The 25,448-nt window shown below is 33.9% G+C and overlaps 1 protein-coding gene across 8 annotated transcripts in view; it reads left to right on the top strand.

Moving 5' to 3' along the window:
- Window positions 1–25,448, top strand: part of LOC127171578 (cAMP-specific 3',5'-cyclic phosphodiesterase 4D) — a 267,521-nt gene that overhangs the window by 128,516 nt on the left and 113,557 nt on the right. Inside the window, exon 1 of one of the 8 annotated variants that reach the window (XM_051120302.1) lies at window positions 10,074–10,508. The exons of 6 other annotated variants lie outside the window; for them this stretch is intronic. In XM_051120302.1, coding sequence (XP_050976259.1) covers window positions 10,225–10,508 — 284 coding nt within the window. In that variant the 5' untranslated portion in view covers window positions 10,074–10,224. Of the gene's footprint in view, window positions 1–10,073; window positions 10,509–25,448 lie in introns of those variants that run through there. One more of the 8 variants, XM_051120307.1, reaches the window with a different exon arrangement.

Genomic DNA, 25,448 nt, shown 5'->3' with positions numbered 1-25,448 from the left:
CATGTTCAATCTACACCAAACTTCATATATTTGATAAAAGTGCTGGCCTGAAGACATCTACGTGCCAATATCCAGTTATAGTCATAGCGCCACTACCTGTTAGCAGGAAGTTTGGCACATATAAATGACTTTGAAATGTTCTTTCTATATTTACCACTTTTAAATGGTGAGCCCGGGTGCGAGGGCCCTTTCAATGCTGCTTGAAGCTTTAATTGGTTCATTGCGTCTGCAGTTTTATACTGCAGGTATTTAATGTGCTACTTTCATGTTTCTTACATTACTTTGTGTTCTCTCTTTCCTTAGTCAGTCAAATGCAGGTTAGAATAGGTTTTTGGCACCATCTCCCATGTCAAAATGGTTATGGAATTGAAAAAATGGCTATGGAGGACATCAGTATTACTTTTATTCAAAAGTTTGGGGTTAGTAAGATTGTTTTTTTTTTTGAAAGAAATTAGTACTTTTATTAGGCAAGGATACATTCAATTGATCGAAAGTCACTGTTTTCACAAAAAAAGCACAACTGCACAATTGTTTTCTACATTGATAATAATCAGAAATGTTTCTTGAGCAGCAAATCAGCATATTAGAATGATTTCTGAAGTGACACTGAAGACTGGAGTAATGATGCTGAAAATTCAGCTTTGCGTCACAGAAATAAATTTGTTTTAAAATCTATTCAAACAGAAAACAGCTTTATTAAATTGTAAAAATATTTCACAATATTACTGGTAATATTGTTAAAAAAAACATACTGGCCTAAAACTTTTGAACAGTGTCAAACTTTTAATCGATGACTAATTTGTCAAAGCCAGAAAACAAAATCATCCTGATACGAACAAGAAACCAGTTTGAGATGCAAAAACCTGGATGAGAGGGAATACAATTCTAGATAAATTTAGAAATAAATATTTAATTTAAATTAGAATCAATAATTCATGCCCGTGAATTTATTTATATATTTGTTAAACGAACTGCATTCAGTGCATTCGGCTTTAATTTATAGTGTCGCTTAAAAAGCCATTTAAAGTACCGCCACGGGCCCTCCTTTTCAGTCAGCGTGATTTGTTTTAAATGCAAATGCGTTGACGCATCCGTACCCAGACGCGCTCACAGTGCACGCGCCGTTATGTGTTTATGGCGACTACAAAAGATTCTTCCAGATTTGTCCCCAGTAATTATGAATAATCTGGCGAGGCTTTTATGCCTTGTGAGATTCAATCAGTCCGCTCTCAAATAAAAGAGCCAGTGCTTCCACGGGCACAGCAATTTCAAGAATCTGGGACGTGAGTCATGCACATCAATAGCACTTTACAGAAACAGCGCACTGGTTGCCGACTGCAGCCGCGTTCACTAATGCCAGCTTTATTGATTTGCTTTTGCATATGTTCATTAAAATGTATTTTTTCTTATTCGAGAAATACAATAGATATTAATGCAAGCGCACAAAGCGATAGTCACCCCTCATCTGTGAACAAATTGTTTTTTTTTTTTTTTTTTTTTGCAGATCACTATTGCTCATACTTCAGGTTAGTGATTTGAGCAAGCTGTGCTTGTGGTACTTTTATGCATGATGGGAACCTGCGGTGGATAAAACGGGCGAATAAGTCCACAGACTCAAGACCAGAATATCATAGAGACTTGCATTTGCATTCACATTTATTCATTTAGCAGATGCTTTTAACCAAGGTGACTTAGAAATGAAAACTTCAGCATGAGCATTGTTTTTTGATAAAACACCCTAGCAACTGCATAGCAACACAGTTTTTGCATGCACAAGCATGTAGTAAAAACAAATCTATTTTTTCATCTGAATAATATGTTAATTAAAAATTTAAAGGGGCTGTGATAAAACACTGTTGTAAAAAGTGATGCTTTTGCAGTGAAAAATAACCTGCAGACTGGATATTTTTCATGCTGTCACATGCACGGGTTGTGCTGTCTGGGCCAGAATTGCATCAGGTATGTGTAACCTTTTCATAAAGCAGTCGAATTGGAGGACAAATCTCAATTTGTGATGCCAGTCTGATCTCTGTTGGTCATAAAGGGAACTGCAGCCAGATATTTTTGCTTTTTGTGTTGTTTTGTTACAGTGAACACCATACACATGCGTTTAATGTATGTTTATGCTGTTTTTAAGAATATTTGTATGTGATTATACAAAACCAAAAGGATTTAAATATCAGTTTAGGACTTTTCTGTAGTGTCAGTTTTTAACACAAGATGGCAGCAAAGACCTCATCCTGAAGGCTTTTGTCTTATTTCTTGTTTTGAAGTGTTGGATCATACGGCAGCTGTCACTCACATGCGATCGGATCAAGTCGCTGTGCGTTCAGGCAGTATAGTTCTCTTCTGGGATGCATTGGTTGCTATAGTAATGATGTAGGCGTCAGCACATTGCCACAACTGGGTGATGCAAGCTGGCGTTTTGAAAATGTCTCCTTTGCTTACGTTCTTGATGGCATGAAGCCATGCTGAACTTAATGAACTCGAGACGGCGTCACTGAGGCTTCGATGTGCCACTTGATATTGTGCTTCCTTCATCACCAGCATAATTAGCTGTGTGACTGACACGCACAAATGAGAGTCTGTCCTTAATGACACAAAAAAAAAAAGGTCACACTCTTGAGTTCTCTCACTAAAACCGAATATCCAGAATCAAACTGCAAAGCTTAATCTATCTAGATTAACAATATATATCTATAAACAATAAACTATACATATATATGTGTGTGTGTGTGTGTGTGTGTGTATATATATATATATATATATATATATATATATATATATATATATATATATATATACACACATATATATATATATATACACATATATATATAAAATAATATATATAAAAAATAACAAAAAATAATAGTTTAGCATTTGGATGCATCGCAAATATGGAAATATTATGGAATATTTGGATTTGTGCTGAATGACAGAGGTAGGGTACAGGAGCACAAAGCTCCATTTCGCAGATAGTTGAGCGCGCAAGCCTTTAAAGTAACGTTATACTCCTTTGTCAGTAAGAGATGCGTTCAGAATTAGCACATGGTCACTGTCTAGTGGTTTTTGTTTTCATGTGCGCAACTCCTGGCATTCGCTATTCTTCTGCTGGCCGTTATCGAACAGAATTGCACTACTGCGGGCGCCCACTTCTGGATTGAGTTTTTATATATATTAATATAATATATATATATATATATATATATATATTTTTATTTTATATACGTTAACCGAAAATTCTCCGTCATTGACAGATTTTTTTTTTTTTTTTAATATCAGTGATGGAAAAATCTAAAGGCCGTCCATCATTTTGACAGATTACACTGAGGGTTTATTGCTTAAATTTCTTGATAAAATGGACAGAATTAGAGCTGCACGATAAATTGCATGCGATATACATGCGCATTTTGTCATTAAAGCCGGTTCTGTAATCAGCAGTAAATCTCCATCACGTGCGTACTTTCACATAGAGCAGCGTCAATACACAGAGCTGTAGTTCACCGACAACATTATATCGATATCATCAAATCGCACTGCGATAATAAAGTTGCTTGCGTAGCTTCTCTGTGAACTACGGCTGTGTAGTAACGTAAATGCTACTAAATCTGAAAGCACGTGTAAATGCCTAATTTAATAAAATGTTTTTACTTAACTCACTTCATATAAATAAAATGAATCCTTCTATGAGATGATGTGGCTTCTTACACAGAATAAGACACGCAAAATATTGATATTGGTTCATTAAAATGAGAATCTATTAAAATGCTAGATTTCTTTTCATTTATTTTAAACAGACAGTAGTACAAATTACTTGTTGTTGTTGTTGTTGTTGTTGTTGTTGTTGTTGTTGTTGTTGTTTTTTTTTTTTTTTTTTTTTTCCTCCACCTACATGTAAAAATACTAAATATTATATCAAATTATAATGTCATATAGGCTATAAAATCTGCAGTACATAAATACATACAAGGAATACATATTTGACATTTAATTTAGTTAACCGTTAGACAAGGGGAAAAAAACAGTGCGACATGTAACATAGCCTATATTTGCTGAGTTTCAGTTCAGTTTTGTCACAGAAAGGAAACTCAAATGGCAGAAAGCGACATTCTATTTGTTTTTTGTTTAAGTTGATTTTGCTGGTATGAGGAAAGTTGAAGTAATCGCGCTGGCGCGCACAAACACAAAACATCAGTTCCAGACTTCTAGCATTGCTAACTTGACAGTGCAGTTGGTACTTTATCAAAATAAAACATCAGCACGCCCGCCTCACTGTGTCTATAATTTACACAATAAATAATATTTTAGCGTTTGGATACACTGAAATATGAAAATATTATGGAATATTTGGATTTGTGCCGAATGAGAAAGGTAGGATACAAGAGGACAAAGCTCCGTTTCGCAAACACTTGAGTGTGCAAGCCTTTAAAGTAACGTTATACTCCTTTGTCAGTGAGAGACGTGGTCAGAATCAGCACATGATCACGGTCTAGTGGGCTTTGTTTTGAAGAGCGCAACTCCTGGCATTCGCTATTCCTCTGCTGGCGGTTATCAAACAGAGTTTCATTACTGCGGGCGCCCCCTTCTGGATTGAAGATGAATTGCCTGTATTAGTTGTAAGGCCTCATGCACCGAACCGAGATGACCGTACCGTGACGGTTCGAATATGTGAATACGTGAATACGTGTATCATACATGTAACACCCCTAATGAATATTTATTTATTTATTTATATATAATTAATTATTACATTTTGTTTTTAATAGAATAAAACTGTTTGCTGTTTAGACGACGCAACAAGAATCACATATGCAAAAAATGGATGTGTTCATGTGAACGTGACTTTGAAGTATCATGTTTGGACTTCATTAGATTCATTTCTCTTCCTTAATTACCATCCTCACAGCCTGCCTGGGATCTTTCACAGACTCTCCGCGTGGTGATTCATCTCTATGCCGCATTTGAAATGAGCTCATTAACTTGATCATTAGCATGGAATTTCTAGGCAGTTCTACATTCGCTCTAGATTCAGCCCAGTTCTCTGGCAATGCAAATCAGTTTATAATAAACTCTCTTGTTTGTTTTCCCTGAGCAAATGCAATGTGTTGAGGTTACTTTGATGTTTGTGCTGATTATACAGAAGTACCAGGACCGTGTTTATGAAAGACATTCGTCAGGTTTCAGTAAAATGCTCCAGAATGTGCACAGTTGCATTTTGTAAATGTCTTCTATCCTACAAGGTGTCACATCAGTGGGAGTTCACAACTCTGCTTTTTAAATTTTTTAAATTTTTATTATTACTATTCAGTGTTTTTAATTATTTTAATTAGTAGTCCTATAATATTTTGGTTCTGTTGGCTGACATTTTTTCCATGCATATTGTCTTTTATAGTCATTTGGTTTGAATTTAAACAATTTTACGCATGTCTGCTTCACGTATGTAGCCTAATTCTAAAATATCAGAGCACTCTGTTCAACTGAATAGTAACTTTCATTTCAGTCTGTTCATCACATAAAACTCTTGATGTTAGAAGACTTTGAACATAGTGAATGAGTCATATAATCTTTTATGGTACCTGTATATTTTGCCCATTTCTGGAGTTTTTACTGTTACTTTTTTTTTTTTTTTTTTTTTGCACTATGCCTTTAAGAACCGAGTTCATGACTTTCCAGACAAGTTAAGCCTATCTAGTGTTGTTTACACACAGCTGTGTCCTCTGGCCTGAATGAAGCCCATTTGATCCACTAGATGTTGACCCCTGTCATGGTCTAATACAGAGAGACTTGATATCTGACATAGAGCGTGTAATGAGATAATCTCATTCATACAGACCTAGAGCTCGTACTGCGCCTCTTTCACTTGATTTAATCAAATTTGACCTCTAGTATGTTCTCCACTAGCTTAACACAGACTCTTCAATCACTGCTGGCCTGATTCATTCACGAACACCAGTCAGATCATCGCTTTAGTATAGTTGGGTACTGTACAATTATATTTTGTATATTTTGTTTTTCTAACAATATATAGTAGCTAATTATAGTAGACAGCAAGGTTATTAGAGTTAACTAAAACCAAAACTGAAACTAAAACCATAAAAAAAATCATTACTTAATATAAATAAATGGGTAACACTTTACAGTAAGATGTCTTTAGTTAACATTGTTCATTAATATGAATGAACAATTTTAATCTTTGCTTATGTTAATGAAAATACAGTTGTTCATTGTAACTGTTAACACACACAACTTGTGATTTTTTTTTTTTTTTTTTTTTTTTTTTTTTTTTTTTTTTAAATCATGCATTAGTAAATGCTGAAATTAATATTAAGATTAATAAATGTTATTCAAAGTATTGTTCATTCTTAGTTCATGTTTACTGCTGTAGTTAACTAATGAGCCTTATTGTAAACAGGGTTTGTATAAGGTGCTTCAATTGTTTAAAGTACTTGAATTTGACTATTTGAAATTTAAGGCTTGGAAAACCCTAGAAAATGGCAATATTCCTGAAGAGATACTTGAAAAGTGCTTGAATTTTTGAAAGACAATGCATCTATGAGAAGATGAACAGATGAACCAAATCAATTGAGTAATTTAGGCTGGAACTGCTCCGATTGATTCAAACTTTGAACATTAATTTTAAGTGATTCTAGGGCTGCAACGATTCGTCGACATTGTCGACAAAAATCGATAATAGAAATAGTCGACAATGAATTTCATTGTCGAAGTTGTCGCCAGACATGTTTTTCCGACCGAGTGAGGCATCTCTCTTCATTACAATCTCTGCCGAGAGTCATTAATTGGCATTAGCTTCTCTGCTGAGCGATAACATACAGAAATGGCGGCGTCCAACGCAGCAGCTGCGCGTACCAAAACATCTAAAGTTTGGGAGCATTTTAGCCTGGATACGGCGAATAAAAAGATTACCTGCATGGTTTGCAAAGCAGTCCTTGCGTATCACGGCAGCACCTCGGTGATGCACGAACATTTAAAGAGAAAGCACGTCGGACAGTTGAATGAAACGGAGTTTGACTCACCTCGGTAAGATTTAAATAACATGGAAGCCAATACGTTTTGTTTTGGATGTACATTGTACATTTTATAAGCGTATTTTCGCTTTAAAAAAAAAAAAAGGATTTAACGTTATGCCCGACTGTGCCTGACAAAAGTATTTTAAATTAAATGCATGCAGTCTAATGCATGCAGGAAGAAAATGTTTACTTGATTTTAATTTATTTTTTCTTATAAAACAAATGTGCCTGTCCTTTATAAAAATGATAGAGTTTCTTTATGCATTTATGTCTATACTGACCGAGCACTGTGCCTAATTGGTTTTAGACAGGGCATTTTTATTTACTTTTAGTATGAATCGGCCTATCAGCAGCAAAGTTCAATAAACTATGCATTTTTCATTGAAGTACCCCCTTCTTTCTTGTGTTTACTATCATTTTCCACAGAATTAAAGCAATCTCATGCTAAATTTTAGAAAAATTTAATTATTCGATTAGTCGACTAATCGTTTCAATAGTCGGTGACTAGTCGACTATTAAAATAGTCGTTAGTTGCAGCCCTAAGTGATTCACTAGCCAGAAAACTCTGAATCAATTAAACTATTGCATCGCAAAATGATTCACTGTTTTGAAGTGCTCCGATCGGATTGCATATCGCAAATCATTTGTTTCAGTTTGGGACTTCAAATCACGTATTGCAAATCATTTGATTTAGATCGGAACGGTTTCATGAATCATTTTGCAAATTGAATGAGTCAAATTGAATGATTAAAATCAAATGATTCGCCATATGCAACGTAAGCCAAATGATTTGCGATCCAAGTCCTCCGAGTCCTACTATGAAATGGTTTTTGCGAATCATTACACAGATCGGGACTTCAGAGCGTGGATCAAGAATCATTTACCGATTTAGATCAGAACTTCAGTGCGTAATTGCAAATCTTTTGCTTTAGATCGGCTCTTCATAGTGTGGATCACAAATCATTTGTTTCATATCAGGATTTCACAGCGATTTCGCAAATCTTTTTTCTGTTTCTGTTTTTTTTTTTTTTTTTTTTACTTAAACCGTAGAAAGCATCAAACCATTAAAGCAGTACAGTTATAAAAACAAAACAAAGAAAAAAGAAAGTATACACACATACAAATCCTTTAAGAAAATTGGTTTTACTATGTTAAAAGTGTAGTATTCTTTTAACATAATAATTTACTTTGTGCGTGCATGCTTCGCTTTATTTTTGCCATTTTAACCAATATATTTTTATTTATCTATTTCTCTTTTTTTAGAATTTGAAATAGGTGTAAGTGAGATCTCTGATTAAAGTCCTTATAAAAAAAAGTAGTGGTTGAAATGTCCTTAAGTCCTGGAATTTCTTTTACAGTATCTGTACGAACCCTGTGTGAAGTGTTACCAATAAAAAGTCACGTTATTTATTTTTAACTAGTTGCAACATTTTATATTGTTTAGTTTAACAAAATACTGAAGTACTACTAAAACCAGATTAATAAATAGAAATGACTGAAATGAAAAACTAAATTAAAATGCAGCTCTAAACTAATAAAAATTGTAAAAACACAAATACTAAGACGTTAACTATAATTACCAAGAAAGCAGGAAATCTACAAATAAAATTGAGTTCAAAATAAAGTAAAGTAAAATAATATATCAGTGATGCTAAAGTAACACATATTCTATTTGTTTACATAATTATAGAATTAAGTAACTAAATACAGTTCTTTTTTTCTTTTTTTTTTTTAATTATTATTATTTTTTTTATTTATATATTAGGCAGTATATACCAATGCTCCAAGCAGGCAATTTAACCCTCTGGGGTCTGAGGGTGTTTTGGGGCCCAGGAGAAGTTTTGACATGCCCTGACATTTGTGCTTTTTTCAGTATCTTAAAAACATATTAACGGCTGAAAAAGGAAAGGAAATTGACTTGATTTTAGTAAATGTTTAGACTCACTAATAAAAATACTAATCACAATAAACAGTTCTTCCTCTAAGTAAAATACTTCATGCTTTGTTTTAATGTTCTGTAGCAACTTTCATTCTGAGTGTATATATGTGACCCTGGACCACAAAACCAGTCAGAAGTGTCTTTTTTTTTTTTTTTTTTAATTGAAATTTATACATCATCTGAAAGCTGAATAAATAAGCTTTCCCTTGATGGATGGTTTGTTAGGATAGGACAATATTTTGCAAAGATACAACTATTTAAAAATCTGGATTTGGAGGTTGGAAAAAAAAAAAAAAAATTTGAGAAAACCGCCCTTAAAGTTGTCCAAATGAAATTCTTAGCAATGCATGTTATTAATCAAAAATTAATTTTTGATGCATTTACGGTAGGAAATTTACAAAATATCTTCATGGAACATGATCTTCACTTAACATACTCATGATTTTTGGCATAAAAGAAAAATCAATAAGTTTGACGCATACAATGTATTTTTGGCTAAAGCTACAAATATACCAGTGCAAATTATGACTGGTTTTGTGGTCCAGGGTCACACATAATCTGTCACTCATTGAATAAAATTGCAGAGCCAGAGCTATCAGTTTTCTATATTTGCTTTAATACAAACATTTTTTAAATTTGAACTGATGATGCCAATCATTGGATCTCATTGTCTGTCTTCCTCCTTTCATTTATATACAGCATGATAACACTGATGCACATGGCACATTATTTGTGATGCCTTTCACTTTGAGGTGCACATGATTACACAAAGCATCCGTCACATAAAGACTGCACATTATTCTATTCATTTTCTAGCCCGCAGACAGGCGGGCGGGACGGATAAATGAGAAGTGCGGATGAAATTGCCCCTGCTGCCCTGTCTGTGGTACACCTCCTCTGATGTATTTACAATGGCTGGCCCTCGTCTGCTGCTGGGAGAGGCCGGTTTATTCAATAACCAGCATAATGTGTTCTCAGTGTTGTGTGTTGGTACACAGACGGGTGAATCTCCTCCTTTCCATGTGCACACAGCACACTCCCCTCCCTCCCTCGCACACTCGCTCTCACCCCCTGCAGACGCGCAGAGAACGCGCAGTCTCTCTAACCGCGCCGGAGCGCTGACTGGATTTTGCCATATGAACAAATGCCTTGACTTTGATGGAGGAATGACTTAGAGATGCTTGTGTACTATTGTCAACTTCTGAGTTTTGCAACTTTATTTTAACTGATACGAACGGCAAGAAATTGACGGAAATGGCTCAGCCAGGAGGCAGCCAGGACACGTTGGCGGTCCCGCCGAAACAGCTCCACCACGGGGACCATGTGGGTTTGAACGAGGACCTGGTGCGCATCCTGAGAGAGAACCTGCTGCAGCAAGAGCGTCCCCGCCACCCCAGGGGCCGGAGATCCCCGTCCTCAATGTCTCCCAGGTTGTCTCCGACCACCCTGTCCCCACGCAACTCTCCCAGGCTGCTCCGTCGCATGCTGCTTAATAACAACATCCACAAGCAGCGGCGCTTTACAGTGGCACACACCTGGTAAGGGACTGGACATTGTGCAATTTTCGTTTTATTTATATTATATATATATTATGTATTATATACACATACTTGCAATTCACACTCCCACATCTATTTTTGGAGAACCCAGCACACCTTACGGTTTTCTGAATCACTGTTGCTTTGATGGCGGCTTTCTCTTGTCTCATTGCCATAGTTACACACATCCTTCATCTCTCACACAGTGTCAGAGTGTCAATAACTGAATATTAATTAACATAAATAACGATGCACCAAAATTTTGGCTGGTGCAAATTATATATTCAGATAATTAGTAGAATTGGATAAAAATAATGTTGATATGTAATATTAATATATTTTCAGTCCAATTTTATTGTTACTTTCAATAAAAGTGTGGTTATATAACATTTTTTCTTTTTTTTGTTGGGCTGATTTTGCTGTATTTTGTGAACAAAAATAGTTTCAAACAAAGTTTCAGTTAAGCTGCTGCACATCTCCAAGCAAACACAGCGGTGTTTCATTTGTGAATGAACATGCTTTTTTTTTTTTTTTATAAACAAATCTAGTGAGTCAGTGGTTCAATTACCCATGCATGAATCAGCCGTTTGAGCGAATCGATTGAATGAATGATTCGGTGATTAAAATCAGTCACTTGCCGCCACCTACTGGACGTTTTGGTTTAATTTTTAAAGTGTAATTTCAGTTATTTAAATCATTCAGTATCTCAACATGAGTTTATTCTCGTCTGAAAAAATACCTACAAGCCACTTTTGTGTTCTTCTATGCCACGTCTGTAGTACACATTAATTTTGTCAATACTGATTTTAAATGATTGCTAAGTTATTCATCTTATTCTACTTGATCTTATTCTGTTGACCTACTTTTAAAACATTTTAAAAAATGCCATTACAAAGGTAAAAAAATATCACTTTAGGAGTCAGATATCATCATGTAATAGGAAAACGTTTTTTTTTATCTGAATTTTTTAATATTGATCAGAACGTGCTCCAGGTGTTTTTTAGGAGCACAAAAAGAAAAGTAAGCATAGAGCCCTGTTGTGTACCCACCTTTAAAGGTCCACCGAAGTGCTTTGAAACACGGTGTTACTCTGTGTAGAATTCAAGTGGGTCCGATATGTGGTCTGCGCTGATTCGCGGATATGATGCACTGCATTGTGTTCTCTGGATCAGAGCAGACTGTGCATGCTGCGGCAGTTTGTGTGGCACAATGCGTAACCAGTCTTCTTTTGCCAAATGAGAGCATATTTAAACTGTCTGAATCGTTCCATATGCCCTATATAGTGCACTACGTACCATTCACCAGACAGACAATACTAATTCTTTGAACAAGTGACCGATTTCAGCCACAGCCTCAAGGTATATTTATAGTGTAGGGGGCCGGACTCTTTGGATTCTAGAGAACATTTGATTGGACAGAACTTTGAGAAGCTGAAGTGCGGGGTAATGTCATCAAAATCGTTGATCCATGTTGACTTTTTAGAAGTTTAGAATGCTTTTATCTTGGAAATGCAAATTTTGTCATTGATTTAGAGCACCTTAAGGCTAACATACTCATAGTAAAATTTTGATTTCATGGGGTCTTTAATCTCACACATTGTTAGCCTCAGGGCTTTAGTCACACATTTTTGATCCTGTTAGTGTCTTTGTTGCATTAACTTTTATTACTCTTTCACAGTGTTTGATCAAACATTTAACCTTTATCCAGTCATCATATCCAGAGTTGTGTAGTTGATTCAACTGCACGCCTTGTTAAATCAGCACCGATGTACCTGCATCTCAGAGAGCGGGAAGAGATCGTACTGTACTATGAGTGTTGATTCTGTTGTGGTGGTGTCATGGGACCTGCTGTTCCTGTATTAATCACCATCCATTTGTGAAAAATCGTGCCTTTATTGCCTGAGAGACCAACGGCAGCTTCAGTTCAAGCCTTTCTAATTCATATGCATTCAGCTTCCCTTTGTTTCAAGCGTGTTAATTCTCAGTCGACGTCTTGCGCGAGCCGTTCGGCATAATTTCTGTGTCCTCGGCTTTAATTGCGTAAGAGACGGCTTTGTTTTATTCACAGATGTGCTACCTGGAGAGGCTTTCCGTATCTCGCCCGCTCAGGTCAGTGCGGTGGTGTTACATGCAAATAATGCAATCTGCAAACTGACAAGAGATGATTGTTGTGGTATTTTCTTTGTTTGTGTCTGACAATACCTCTCCTTCTGAGCATTTTCTCAGCTTCTTGTCTTCAGAGTTTGTTTCTTCATTGGTAAAAATTTGAAGAAATGTGGCATTGCATCACTTGCTCGCCAATGGATGCTCTGCAGTGAATGGGTACTGTCAGAATGAGTCTCAAAACAGCTGATAAAAACATCCACAAGCAATCCACACCACTCCAATTCATCAATTGATGTCTTGAGAATTCATTGAGGCATTTTAACCTTAAACTGGGATTATAACGATCCATAAAAACACTTCCTTCAGTGGAAAAGTCCATTCCGTAGAGCTGTTTTGGACTGTTTTCACTTAGAAACGGTGCTTGATCTGTACACGTTTCTCTACTTATTCAAACTACGTGATTTTTTTTTTTTTAAACAGTATAATGGATAGAGAAGCTGGAAGCAACAATTTTAAGTTTAAAAACATCTGATGTTTGTCATAAACACAGCTTTTCGCTTCACGAAATGTTAATTGATGGACTGGAGTGGTGTGGATTACTTGTGGATTATTGTGATGTTTTTATCAGCTGTTTGGACTCTCATTCTGACGGCACCCATTCACTACAGAGGATCCATTGGTGAGCAAGTGATGTAATGCTACATTACTCCATGTCTGATGAAGAAACAAACTCATCTACATCTCGGATGGCCCATGTTTGAGTACATATTCAGCAAATTTCCGTCTTTGGGTGAACCGTTCCTTTAAAACGAGCTTTGAACTTCCCACTCGCATAGAATGAAAAACAACTCTGTTCTACATCTGTTAGCATGTGATGCGGTTTGAGCACCAGATCAGAGAATCAATCATACACGCTGCGGCCCTTTGAAACTGTCATGCGTCTTTCGATACTGCAGAAGATAGCGTTTGATGTTTAACTCGGCCTTTAAAGGAGTGCGTCTCCTGAGAGAGGCGCCGGTTTCCCCTTTGCTCTAATTTGGAGGTCGTATTTGCGCTGCTGTAGTTTATTACCGCTTTATCTCCCAGAGCATTATTGTTCCTGGTGCAGCTTCCCTCTGGTACACACCTGAGCTGAAGTGTTTTATCTTTTGTATTAAATTTACCTGATATTTCACGTCAGAAGACTCAGTTTGAAAAAAAAAAAAAAAAAAAAAAAAAAAATGCCTTTGAGAGTGAATGCAAAACAAATTTTTGTTTTAATGTTTTTGAAATAAGTTAGTCTCTTTGTGCTCACCCAGCCTTCATTTATTTGATCAAAATACAGTAAAAACAGTAAAATTGTGAAATATTGTTACAATTTAAAATAACCGCTTTCTGTATGAATGTGTTATAAAATGTAATTTATTTCTGGGATGCAAAGCTGAATTTTCAGCATCATCACTCCAGTGTTTAGCGTCACATGATTCTTCAGAAATCATTCTAATATGCTGATTTGCTGCTCAAGAAACATTTCTGATTAGTAGCAATTTAGTGTTTTGTTTTTGTGGAATCAAAGTTCAAAAGAACAGCATTTATTTGAAATATAAATCTTTTGTAACAGTATTAATGTCTTTCCTGGCATGTTTCATCACTTTAATGGGTCTGACATCAGAAAGCAGAAGTTACCGTCTGCTGTGTTCGCAGGTGACTTTGCAAACAGGGAAAATTACCCACACACGCCGTACACAAACAGACTGGGCCGCGCTCCCATTATTTTACAACCATCGACTGATATTATCCCATCCATGATCGCTCATAAAACCCTCAAGCGCTGACTACAACACAAACCAGCTCACGCTTTCTCACCGATAGGCTGCACAGTGTTATGTTGTGTATTTTCCCTCAAACTAAAGCACTTTGCCAGCGAAGACCACATGAAAGACATTTGGTTGGCATCTCCGGGATGACTCAGGCCTGGCGTGAAAAGACGCCACACATGGCGTGTAGTCATTGCACGAGACATCTGGCTCCTGGCGCGTTCAGCTGACTTTCTCATGAAATGGTGTTTTAAAGCACTTCAAAGGCTGAGCCTGACAATTAGTAACACAAATCGCCTGCGTTTAATTGGAGAAAGCCAAATGTTGACACAAATCTAGTTGAATAAATGGATTGCCATTGTTAGAGTCTAGAAGAATTAGTCAGGCTTTTGTTTGTCCATTTCTCATTCACACATTCTACAGATATTTCATTAGTGCAAGTCAACATCTCTATTGCTGTTTTGCCCATGCGAGTCCCAGATCACAGGATGTGTCCAGTGTTGATGCACTACTAGTGTGCACACTTGAGACATGTTCTGGCTAGTTTGTAGACACTATTATTTTTATTTTTTTCCCCCAAAACCTCTAACCCTCAGTATTACATTTTGTCTGTATTGATGACCTGGGCTGAAGATTTTTCCCGGTGGATGATAAATTAGGTGGAAAAGCTGATTTATTTATTTAGTTTAGTTTAGTTTTTGAAAAAGTCCCTTATGCACACCAAAACTGCATTTATTTGATAAATACAGTAAAAATAGTAATATTGTGAAATATTATTACAATTGTTATTTTTTGTTTTATCTGAATAAATTTTAAAATGTAATTTATTCCTACAATGGCAAAACTACATTTTCATTTATTTTTATTATTATTATTATTATTATTATTATTATTATTATTATTATTATTATTACAATTTAAAATGACTGTTTTCTATTTGTATATGTTTTAAAATAAACTTTATTCCTGTGATGGCAAATTTTAATTACTACTATTATTATTATTATTATTATTATTATTATTATTATTATTATTATTATTATTATTATTATTATTATTATTATTATTACTACAGTTTACTGTTTTCTATTTGAATATTTTGTCTCAAATTAATTATTTATTATATTATTATTATTATTATTATTATTATAATTACAGTTTACTACCTAAATATCTTTAGAAATTTATTCCTGAGGTGCAAAGCTATTTTTACATTTGTAGTATTATTTGTAATATTATTATAATAATAATTACAATTTAAGATGACTGTTTTTATTTGAATGTTATTATGTATTATATAATAATAATATTATATAACAGTTTAAAATAGCTACTTTCTGCTTAAATATATTTTGAAGTTTATTCCTGTAATGCAAAGCTTATTTTTTTTATAATATTATAATTATTATTTTTACAGGTTAAGATTACTGTTTTCTAATTTAATATTTGTTATATGTATTATAATTATATATTATAATAACATTTTAAAATAAGTGTTTTTTCACTTAAATGTATTTTGAAATTTATTGTGATGTAAAGCTGAATTTTCATTTGTAATATTATAATTGTTATTACAATTTAAGATTACTGTTTTTTATATGAATATTTTTATATGTATTATATTATGCTATTGTTATTATTACAATTTAAAATATTTATTTTCTACTTAAATATATTTTTTATTCCTGTAATACAAGGCTGAATTTTAATTTATATTATTATAATTATTATTACAATTTAAGATTACTGTTTTTTTTATTTGAATTTATGTATTATAATTATATGATACTATTATTATGATTACAATTTAATAGCTATTTTGTACTTAAATGTTGAAATTTATTCCTGTAACACAAAGCTGAATTTTCATTTATAATATTATAATTATTATTATTACAGTTTATAATTACTTTTTTATTTGAGTGTTTTCTCTGCATTTTTTTTCACACATATATGTATTATTTTATTATAATGTTATTAATTACCATTTCCTACTAGAATATATTTTGAAATTAAAATTTTTACAATGTAAGATTACTCTTGTGTTTGAATATTTTATATGTATTATCAATATATATTATAAGATTATAATTACAATAAAAAATAGCTTTTTTCTACTTAAATATATTTTGAAATTTATTGTGATGCAAAGCTGAATTTACATTTATATAATATTTATTAATTTTTTTATTTGAATATTTTTATATTTATAATTATATTATACTCTTAGTGTAAATACAATGTACATGTAGCTGTTTTCTGCTTAAATATATTTTGAAATGTATTCCTGTAATGCAAAGCTGACTTATTATTATTATTATTATTATTATTATTATTATTATTATTATTATTATTATTATTATTATTATTATTATTATTGCTATTACAATTTAAGATTATAAAAACTATAAAAAGTCTTCTGCAATATTTTATTTGTCTTAACTGTCACTTTTGATCAATTCAGTGCATTTTGTTTCTTTCAAAAGTTTCATGGAGATTTGTGGTGGATGGGTAAGAAGTCTTGCCATAACAGTGCAATTGCCTAAGCATTATGACAGTGAGTTTTGCACAGACTTTTCCTTCAGAAAATGTAAAAATCTAGTTAGTTTGAACACTACTCACTGTCTGTCAGTTTGTGGAGAAACGCACTGTCTCTGGGTAGGTGTAATGTTTGAGTGAGGTCTATTTCAGTTTAGCATGTGTCTCTGTTTGATTTGTTTTCCGATGGCCAATAAATCATGTTGACGGCTTTCCCAGACAAACAGCGATATGGACGTTGCCTGTTGTGTCGGCTGAATATTCACAGTACGTTTTGTGTATATCGGGATTGACAGAGCGATTGTGAATGCTCTCCACGGGTTTCTTGCTGCTGCTGTTTCTCTGCTCACATTTCATAGAAAGGAGGATAAGAAATAGAGATGTCCACACTGATTGATCGAGCAAAGAGAGAGAACGAGAGAGAATAATAACTGCAGTATAATACTGATAGTAGATTTGTATTGATTTCTTTTTAAACACAAAAGGAATAATCTGGGTACAATAGCATTTATCACAGATAATAATTGCATTTTTTTTTTTTAAAAGTCAGTTGTGTAAAGAAAAAAAAAAAAGAGCTGCTTTAGATTGGATCTTTGTAGCATGGATCGCGAATCATTTGATTTAGATTGGGACTTTGCAATCACACAAATCTTTTTTTCTGATTTTTTTTATTTGGATTTTTATGTATATTTCATTTGAAATAGAAGACATAAGTGAGATCTTTGATTGAAGTCCATGAAAATCCAAAAAGTAGTGCTTGAAAAGTAGTGATAGACCGAAACTGATTTTTTTTTTTTTTTTATAACCGATACTGATACAGATTATTTACATTTATGTGCCCGATAACCGATATGCAGAACCGATATTTATTTACGGTTATAAAGTAAATAAATGACTGAGTCCATACTTCACTTCGATTTTTCCTCCTTAATCTTCATATAACAACAGTAAAATCTTTTTATGATTTTTTTTTTTATTTATAAAATGCTTCAGCTGCAACACTAAGCAAAACAAATGTAGAATGTCTAATGTTTTCCAATGGAGAAAATAAATAAAGGACAGGAGTCACATCAACATATATAATATTCTCTGAAATATTGGAATATAGCAAACAAAACATTGTATTTTATTGCATTTCTAAATTGGTATGTTATATCAGAATCACTAATATTTTCTAGATTCTGACAAAGCACTGTTTACACAGAACTATACTCAAACTGCGATCACTCGTGGGATAATAAATAAATAATTTCCATAGAGTTGTATATTTTTAGATGTGTATTAGCGAAATAATGGGTATATAGTAAATGTTAATATAATTTAGGGTGTTTTAAACAAGTGGATCTTCTTAAAAGTTACATGTGGTGGCCGTGCTGGAACATTTCCTGAGCATCAACCCGGTGAGTGAACAGCAAAATGAAAGCGACTTCACAAGATTAATGATGTACACAACAGAGAGAATTAAATTAAGCGCTTTTATTTCCAACATGCGCACATTCATTCAGGCAAAGTTAAGACTTTATTGGGACAGGACTTGACGGATTATTTTAGCCGACTCCGACTTCACAAGACTAATGATGAGCATATAGACAACACAGAGAGAATTAAATTCAGCACTTTCATTTCCAACATGTGCTCATTCTTGGCTGTATATTATTTAATTCAGACTAATGTATGTGTTTATTAGGACGGATTATCTTACATGACTCTGTGAGTTTGTCTATTTTTTCGATCCAAAGCTGCATAAACTAGCTACATCAGGCATTTATGTAACGCATCTAATATGTGCATTAATGGCTGTTATGTTAAATAAAATTTACTAATTACAGCTAAGCAAGTGCTTTACCTATGCATGCCGTTGTTGTTGTGTCGTCTCCCCTCAGACCGCTAATATGGCGATCCTGCCGGTAATTCTCAAAACACCCACAAGATGGCGCGTTTATCGGTGAATCCGATATTACAAAACCAATATCCGATTATGGTACAAAGCTTAAATATCGGTAAGTCGATATTTCGGCTGATCTCTATTGAAAAGTCCTTAAGTCCTGACATTTCATTTGACAGTATCTGTACGAACCCTGTTTTAATCAAATAAATGCAACCTTGGTGGACAGAAAAGATTAAAAATCAAAACATTAAAAATCTTACAAGTCAAATGGTAGTCTATATGTAAACTGTAGTGTATATTTAAAAAAAAATATATTTATATATGCCAGTCTTCCATTTTAACTACATTAATTTTTCTTTAAGTTATTTTCTGTTAAAATTGACAAGAAGTAACATATATTGTTCACGTAACTGTTTAACCAGTATTTATTTAACTCAACTTCAAACAAAGGAGAAAAGCCTACTTTTTAATTATAATTTTTTTAAAATAAGTGTGAATATTGACATTTTCCTGTCAACACATTTTCAGTCTGTTGCATTTTAGTTCATTTAGGCTTTTTTTTATTCATTTGCTGTTAGAGTTGTGTTACTGATAATAATAATACAGCATGTATATAAACTCCATTACGCCTCTGCTTGTTGATTTTGGACTGAAAAAGTCATTTGAATCCAGTGCATGCTTTTCTAAAGAGCACTCATGATTATGATACGATGATACCATGTTGTCATGTTGTACTTGAACACACTATCACTGTGTTTACAGTGAGCTTATTCTGCATTTATAGAGAAACACTGATGAAGTTGAGCCAGTTGAGGTTGCTTTGGATGACTGAACGCACTTGTGCTGAAATTGATTAATTGGTGATGGATAAACTCAATCAATCATGCACAGCTCATAAACACCATTGTCCGAAACACTGGCAGATCATTTCCTGATACGGAAAGAGTTCAGAGCTCATGTTTCAGATAACGGATGACTAGTCTGTGCTCGTCTCGTTCGAGTGAGAGCAATATTAAAAAGCGGCTGGTCTCTAATGGGTAAGGGTTCAGTTCATTTAGCCCGAGTTAAGCCGCCGCAAAGGTGATATAAAGAAAGCGGGCAATTTTATCTCTTTCACATGGCCGGGAGAGAGCGTGATGGTCTCCTTTGAGCGCTCACTCTCCAACCTGCTTCATTTCAATATGAAAGTGGACAGCTGCATCCAGCGCCGTATCCCAGCTCCCATTGCTGGTGGACTGAATGTATCCTGCCCCCATCATTCATGTCTTCTCGCTTGATAGTCTGCCTCATTAGCATTCCTCGCGTCAGCGCCGAGCGCACGACGCGCAGCCTTTATTTGCTATTACTTGAGCTCCAATGTGCATCTTGAGATGCATCTCCAGGGTTGTGTTTATGTATTTATTTTCGCCCCGCGGATGACATCCTTGGCATTTATTTCCTAGGCAACCGCGTTTTCCGCGAAGCCCTCGTGCTTGTGTTCTTTAGCCCGAGGTCCTAATAGCGCGGCACACTCGGTGCACTTTAATGGCACGGCCACGGCCAACTGGAAGGGGGCCGTAAATGCATTTAGGAATCGATCTGCCCGTGGTGATGTCATCAGCGCACTCTCTGCACAAACACAGAAACGGAGCGAGGGGAAAACTCCCTCACAGCCAGTATTTACTATCTGCTAAGTATGTGTGAGGCAGTACCGCGTCCTCCTCCAACGAATCATAATAGAAAGGTTTTGTGGTTTGTTTTTGTTGCCTTGAGCGAGGTTTTTAGCCATCAGAAACACCAGTGTTTCCTAGAGTTCTGTTTTAGCAACAGAACAGCTGCAAAAACAGATCGTAATTGGTCCTAAATACATATAAACTAAATCAGTGGTATTTTTTTGCATTATATTTTAGTGTTTTCCTTAGTTGAAATATTTTGTTTTACAATAAAATTTCTGTTTGTGAATGTTTCGCATTTACACTATAAACAGTAAATCAATTTATGATTTATACATTACTTAACTAACCACTCTGCCCACTCTGAGTCTTTTAGATTCATTTAAAGAACCAGCTCATGAGAGTCGTTTGTTTGTGAATCAATCTTGACCATTGTGAAACTGCTTTTAGAATGAACGGGTTCTTTTAATGAATCATTCAAGAACACTCACGGGTATAAATCTGTATTTTTCTGTTAATTAAAATGCTATTTATTACAACAGATTCCACAACATTTCTCCTACACTGAGCCATAAATTTCCACTTTAGTAGCACTTACACCAAATTTTAAATTTTTATTCCTGTCTATATCCTGAAGGTTTAGACAGGAAGAGGTACTATTTATTACAACAAATTTCATATGGTGCATGTTCATCGTTAACAACACATTGTGATAAACAGAAATTTAATCAGACATAATTCACTAACAATTTTGACAGAGTTGTTTTAAATTGATTCATTAAAAGAACCAGCTCATGAGAGTCATTTGTTTGTGAATCAATCTTGACCATGCTGAAACTGCTTTTAGAGTGAACAGGGTCCTAAATTAATATACTATTTATTACAACAAATTCTATTTTGTGAATGTTTGTAGTTAACAACACATTATGATTAAACATAACAAATTAATTCAGTAACAGCTTTAATTTGATTCATTAAAAGAACCAGCTCATAAGAGTCATTTGTTTGTGAATCACTCTTCGCCCTGCTAAAACTGCTTTTAGAGTGAACAGGTTCTTTTACTAAGCCATTCAAAAGCACTCACAGGTTTAAATCTGTATTTTTCCATTAATTAAAACAATAAACTGCATTTGCAGTAATAAATAGTGAATGCTTATCGTTAACACATTGTGATAAACAGACATTTAATCAGACATAATTCAGCAACAACTTAGACTTATTTTTATTTTTTATTTGATTCATTAAAAGAACCAGCTTATAAGAGTCATTTGTGATTCTGTAAATCAGAAGTGACTTGACAATTCTATTTTTTTTTTTTTTTTTTTTTTTTTTTTTTTAATGAAATAATTAAAAAATACTCAGGTTATCCGTTTGAATCAGTATCATGCATCCTTAATGGATGAATTCAATAAATCAGTCAGAGGAATTAATTAAATAAACTCATACTAAAAGCTAAAACAGACTTTCTGTACCAGTTAAAAAAATACTTAAAAATAACTTCCTTTTTAGTTGTTCATATGCCAAAAAGAAATATATATATATATATATATATATATATATATATATATATATATATATATATATATATATATATATATATATATATATATATATATATATATATATATATATATAAATTTTATATATAGTCTTAAGTGTATATATCATTCTATATATATTATTAGAATGAAATTTTATCAGCTGTTACTCCAGTCTTAAGTGTCACATGATCCTTTTTTTTTTTTTTAAATCATTCTAATATGCGGATTTATTATTAGAATGATCAATGTTGGATAATATCAACAGTTGTGCTGCCAAATATTTTTTGGAACCTGTGATTTTTTTTTTTTTTTCTTTTTTTTTTTTTTTTTTTTTTTAATCTTATATATATATATATCTTTATTTAAAAAATGTATTTTTAGATTTGAGGTAAATTAAAATGTAGTAACTAATAATAATATTAATAGTAAAGTAGCTAAATAATTTTGCATTAATAAAAACATTAACTTATACATGTTTTAGACAGTTTTGTTTTACAGTCTAAGTCCTGAAGAGCACACATGCTGTAATTGCAAGCAACAGAAAAGCTCTGCTTCATTCATGCTAAGCCAAACACCGTGACGGGAAACAATTTTCCGGCACACATGATAAACGGCTTTCACTCAGAAGTAATTGGTTTTAATAGTGGAAAAATATCCACAGCATGTGTTTATCTGCAAGGGCTAGTTAGCTAATCGGTCCTATTAAAACCTGCTGTCATTTCAAACCATATGAAATGTTTTTCATCACTGACATTTGCAAGGTCAAGGCTCTACTGTATATTACAGCTCATACTTGGTTAAGCATGTTAATAAATTATTTTCATGACATTTTGGTGTATAATTAATCTTTTTGTAACTCTTTTTATTTGCTTTGCATTGAAAGAGAGACTTGAATATTTGTTTCAGTTATGGGAATCAAACACCTCAGATGTTTATTGTTCTATTTATATGGTAAACTTTGACTTTTTATTGGGTTATATGACAGTGACATGCTCTCCAGTCTCTGTGTTGTGGTAGTTGCACATGTGTGACCACTAGGGGGATGCAGTGAACAGCAGCAGTGTTGTATGTACCGGTCATGACCGTTCATGAGCTCGAATCCTCATTTTGGCTGATTCATTGCCTTGTGATTTCAAAAGAATCCCTGTTTTCTGTGTAAAGCTGCTGTCTTTAACCTGAAAGTGCTGTTTCAAAAAGCCTGTCCTAAAATGACAACGTGACATGCGCTAAATGTGTCCCCTAATTTCTCCTGTTCGTTCTGTACCTTTAGAGAGCAGAATTATTAGGACATGAAAGTGAATTTGTATGCATCAGCAGAGGTGAAGTCGTGCGTAGGCTGTCTGTCGGGCTAAAGTGCTCCGTTAAAAGCAGATCGGAGCCCTAATTAAAAAAGGAGCCCAGAATAAACGGGACACAAGGAGGGACTGACGATTTTTTTCGCCCACTAATATTAAAAAGTCACATCATGCTTGTCATAATGGGAGTGACAGTCAGCTGACACAGATGGTTGAGCATAAGTATCATCCAGTGTTTTATGGTACGGGTCACTCTTTTTGTGTTTCACCGTCACAGATTGTACACGCTGTTTGCACTCTTTCACAACTAATTGCATGTTAGCTCAGAATGCAAAAGCAAACATTTGCCGTGAAATGTTACGTTGCGCAAATACATAAAGCCAGTGAGCCTGTGGAGTGCACAAAATGTTGTTTGTCTAGATGTACGGGATGTATTTCAACCCATGTGAAAAAACAAGACCTATGTACAGTATCAAATTTTTATATATTTTACATTCATTTTCTTCTGCTCACCAAAATTCTATTTATTTGATCCAAAGTACAGCAAAAACTTTTTACATTTTTGAAACATTTTTATTATTTGAAATAAGTTTTCTATTTGATTATATTTTAAAATGTAATTTATTCCTGTGATTTCAAAGCTGAATTTGTAGCATTATTATTCCAGTCACATTATCCTTTAGAAAGCATTCTAATATTCTGATTTGCTGCTAAAAACATTATTATTATTATTATTATTATTATTATTATTATTATTATTATAAACAGCTTTTTTTTATGAATAGAAGGTTCAGAAGAATTAACATTATAAATGTCTTTATCATCTCTTTTGATCAATTTGAAGCATCCTTGCTAAATATATGTATTAAAAAATATAGAATTCCAAGCTTTAAAATCATCAAAGAATCCTGTTTCTGTTCTTGAACAGCAAATCAGCATATTAGAATGATTTCTGAAGGATCATGTAACACTCAAGACTGGAGTAATGATGCTGAAAATTTAGCTTTGATTATTAAAAATTACATTTTTATATTTATATTCAAATAGAAAACAGTTATTTAAAATAGTAGAAATATTTCACAATATTACTGCTTTTGCTGTATTTTGGATCAAATAAATGCAGGCTTGGTAAGCAGAAAAGATTAAAATTAAAAATCGTACTGTTCAAAAACTTTTGACTGGTACTGTATATAAATGCAATAATAGATGCAATTTAAATCCAGTTGCATTAACTTTTGTTAATTAAATCATAGCTTTATTTGACATTTATTCAGTTTTATTTGATCATGTCATTCAAGCTATGTGTGTGCCAGTTATTTAATTTTTTTTTTTATTGCATTGTGGTTGTACAGTGTAACGCAGTTTCACCATTACACACAGAATAAAAAATGTGTCACAGTAGAGTAGTGTTGAATATTTACTCTGTTACTATGGAGTCAGTCATGTGACTGAGTGTTTGTAATCACATATTTGGCACCGACGAGACATTTTAATATTGAACGTTGCCAAGAGACTGTTTTGTTTGCAATGTGACTGACGTAGCACATGGATATGCCTGTCTTATCAAAAATATTATAAGATCATCCCTCTAGACAAGCAAATACTTGCGCACACATGGCGCAGTCTGTCAACAATCGAAAAAAATGTTAAAGCATGTGACATTTACAGCACGGTTCCTTATAAACGCATCGCCACCTCACAGGCAAACTTTACCAGCATCTTTGAACTCCGGTTGTGTCTGAAAACCAATTTGCTGTTCATCGAATAACGGCTCTTGTAACGAATGCCACAGGACCAGATTCGGTTGTAATAAATGTGCTCTAACCAAAATCAAGTATTAAAAGATTTACAGCTTCGTTTATGAGAACTGGGTGCGAGGTTTACTGTCACCGTGTGGTTAGCATGCTAAAATGGATTTCATATTCTGCGGCTTAGCTTTGATCTGAGCCGCGCATGGCATGTGGCCCGACCCGTCTGACATGGCTTTGCTCTGTAAAGTTGTTTTATACACTTAACGGCCTGTTTTCTGACGCAAGCGTATACCAAACCTCATTACAGAGCTTGAAATAATAGTCAGGCTGGGCCTGGCGAATGCACATGTATGCAATGTTACGTATTAACAATA

The sequence above is a fragment of the Labeo rohita genome, chromosome 10 (assembly GCF_022985175.1).
Source record: "Labeo rohita strain BAU-BD-2019 chromosome 10, IGBB_LRoh.1.0, whole genome shotgun sequence".
Classification (NCBI taxonomy): Eukaryota; Metazoa; Chordata; class Actinopteri; order Cypriniformes; family Cyprinidae; genus Labeo; species Labeo rohita.
This window is presented reverse-complemented; position numbering and strand designations above follow the sequence as displayed.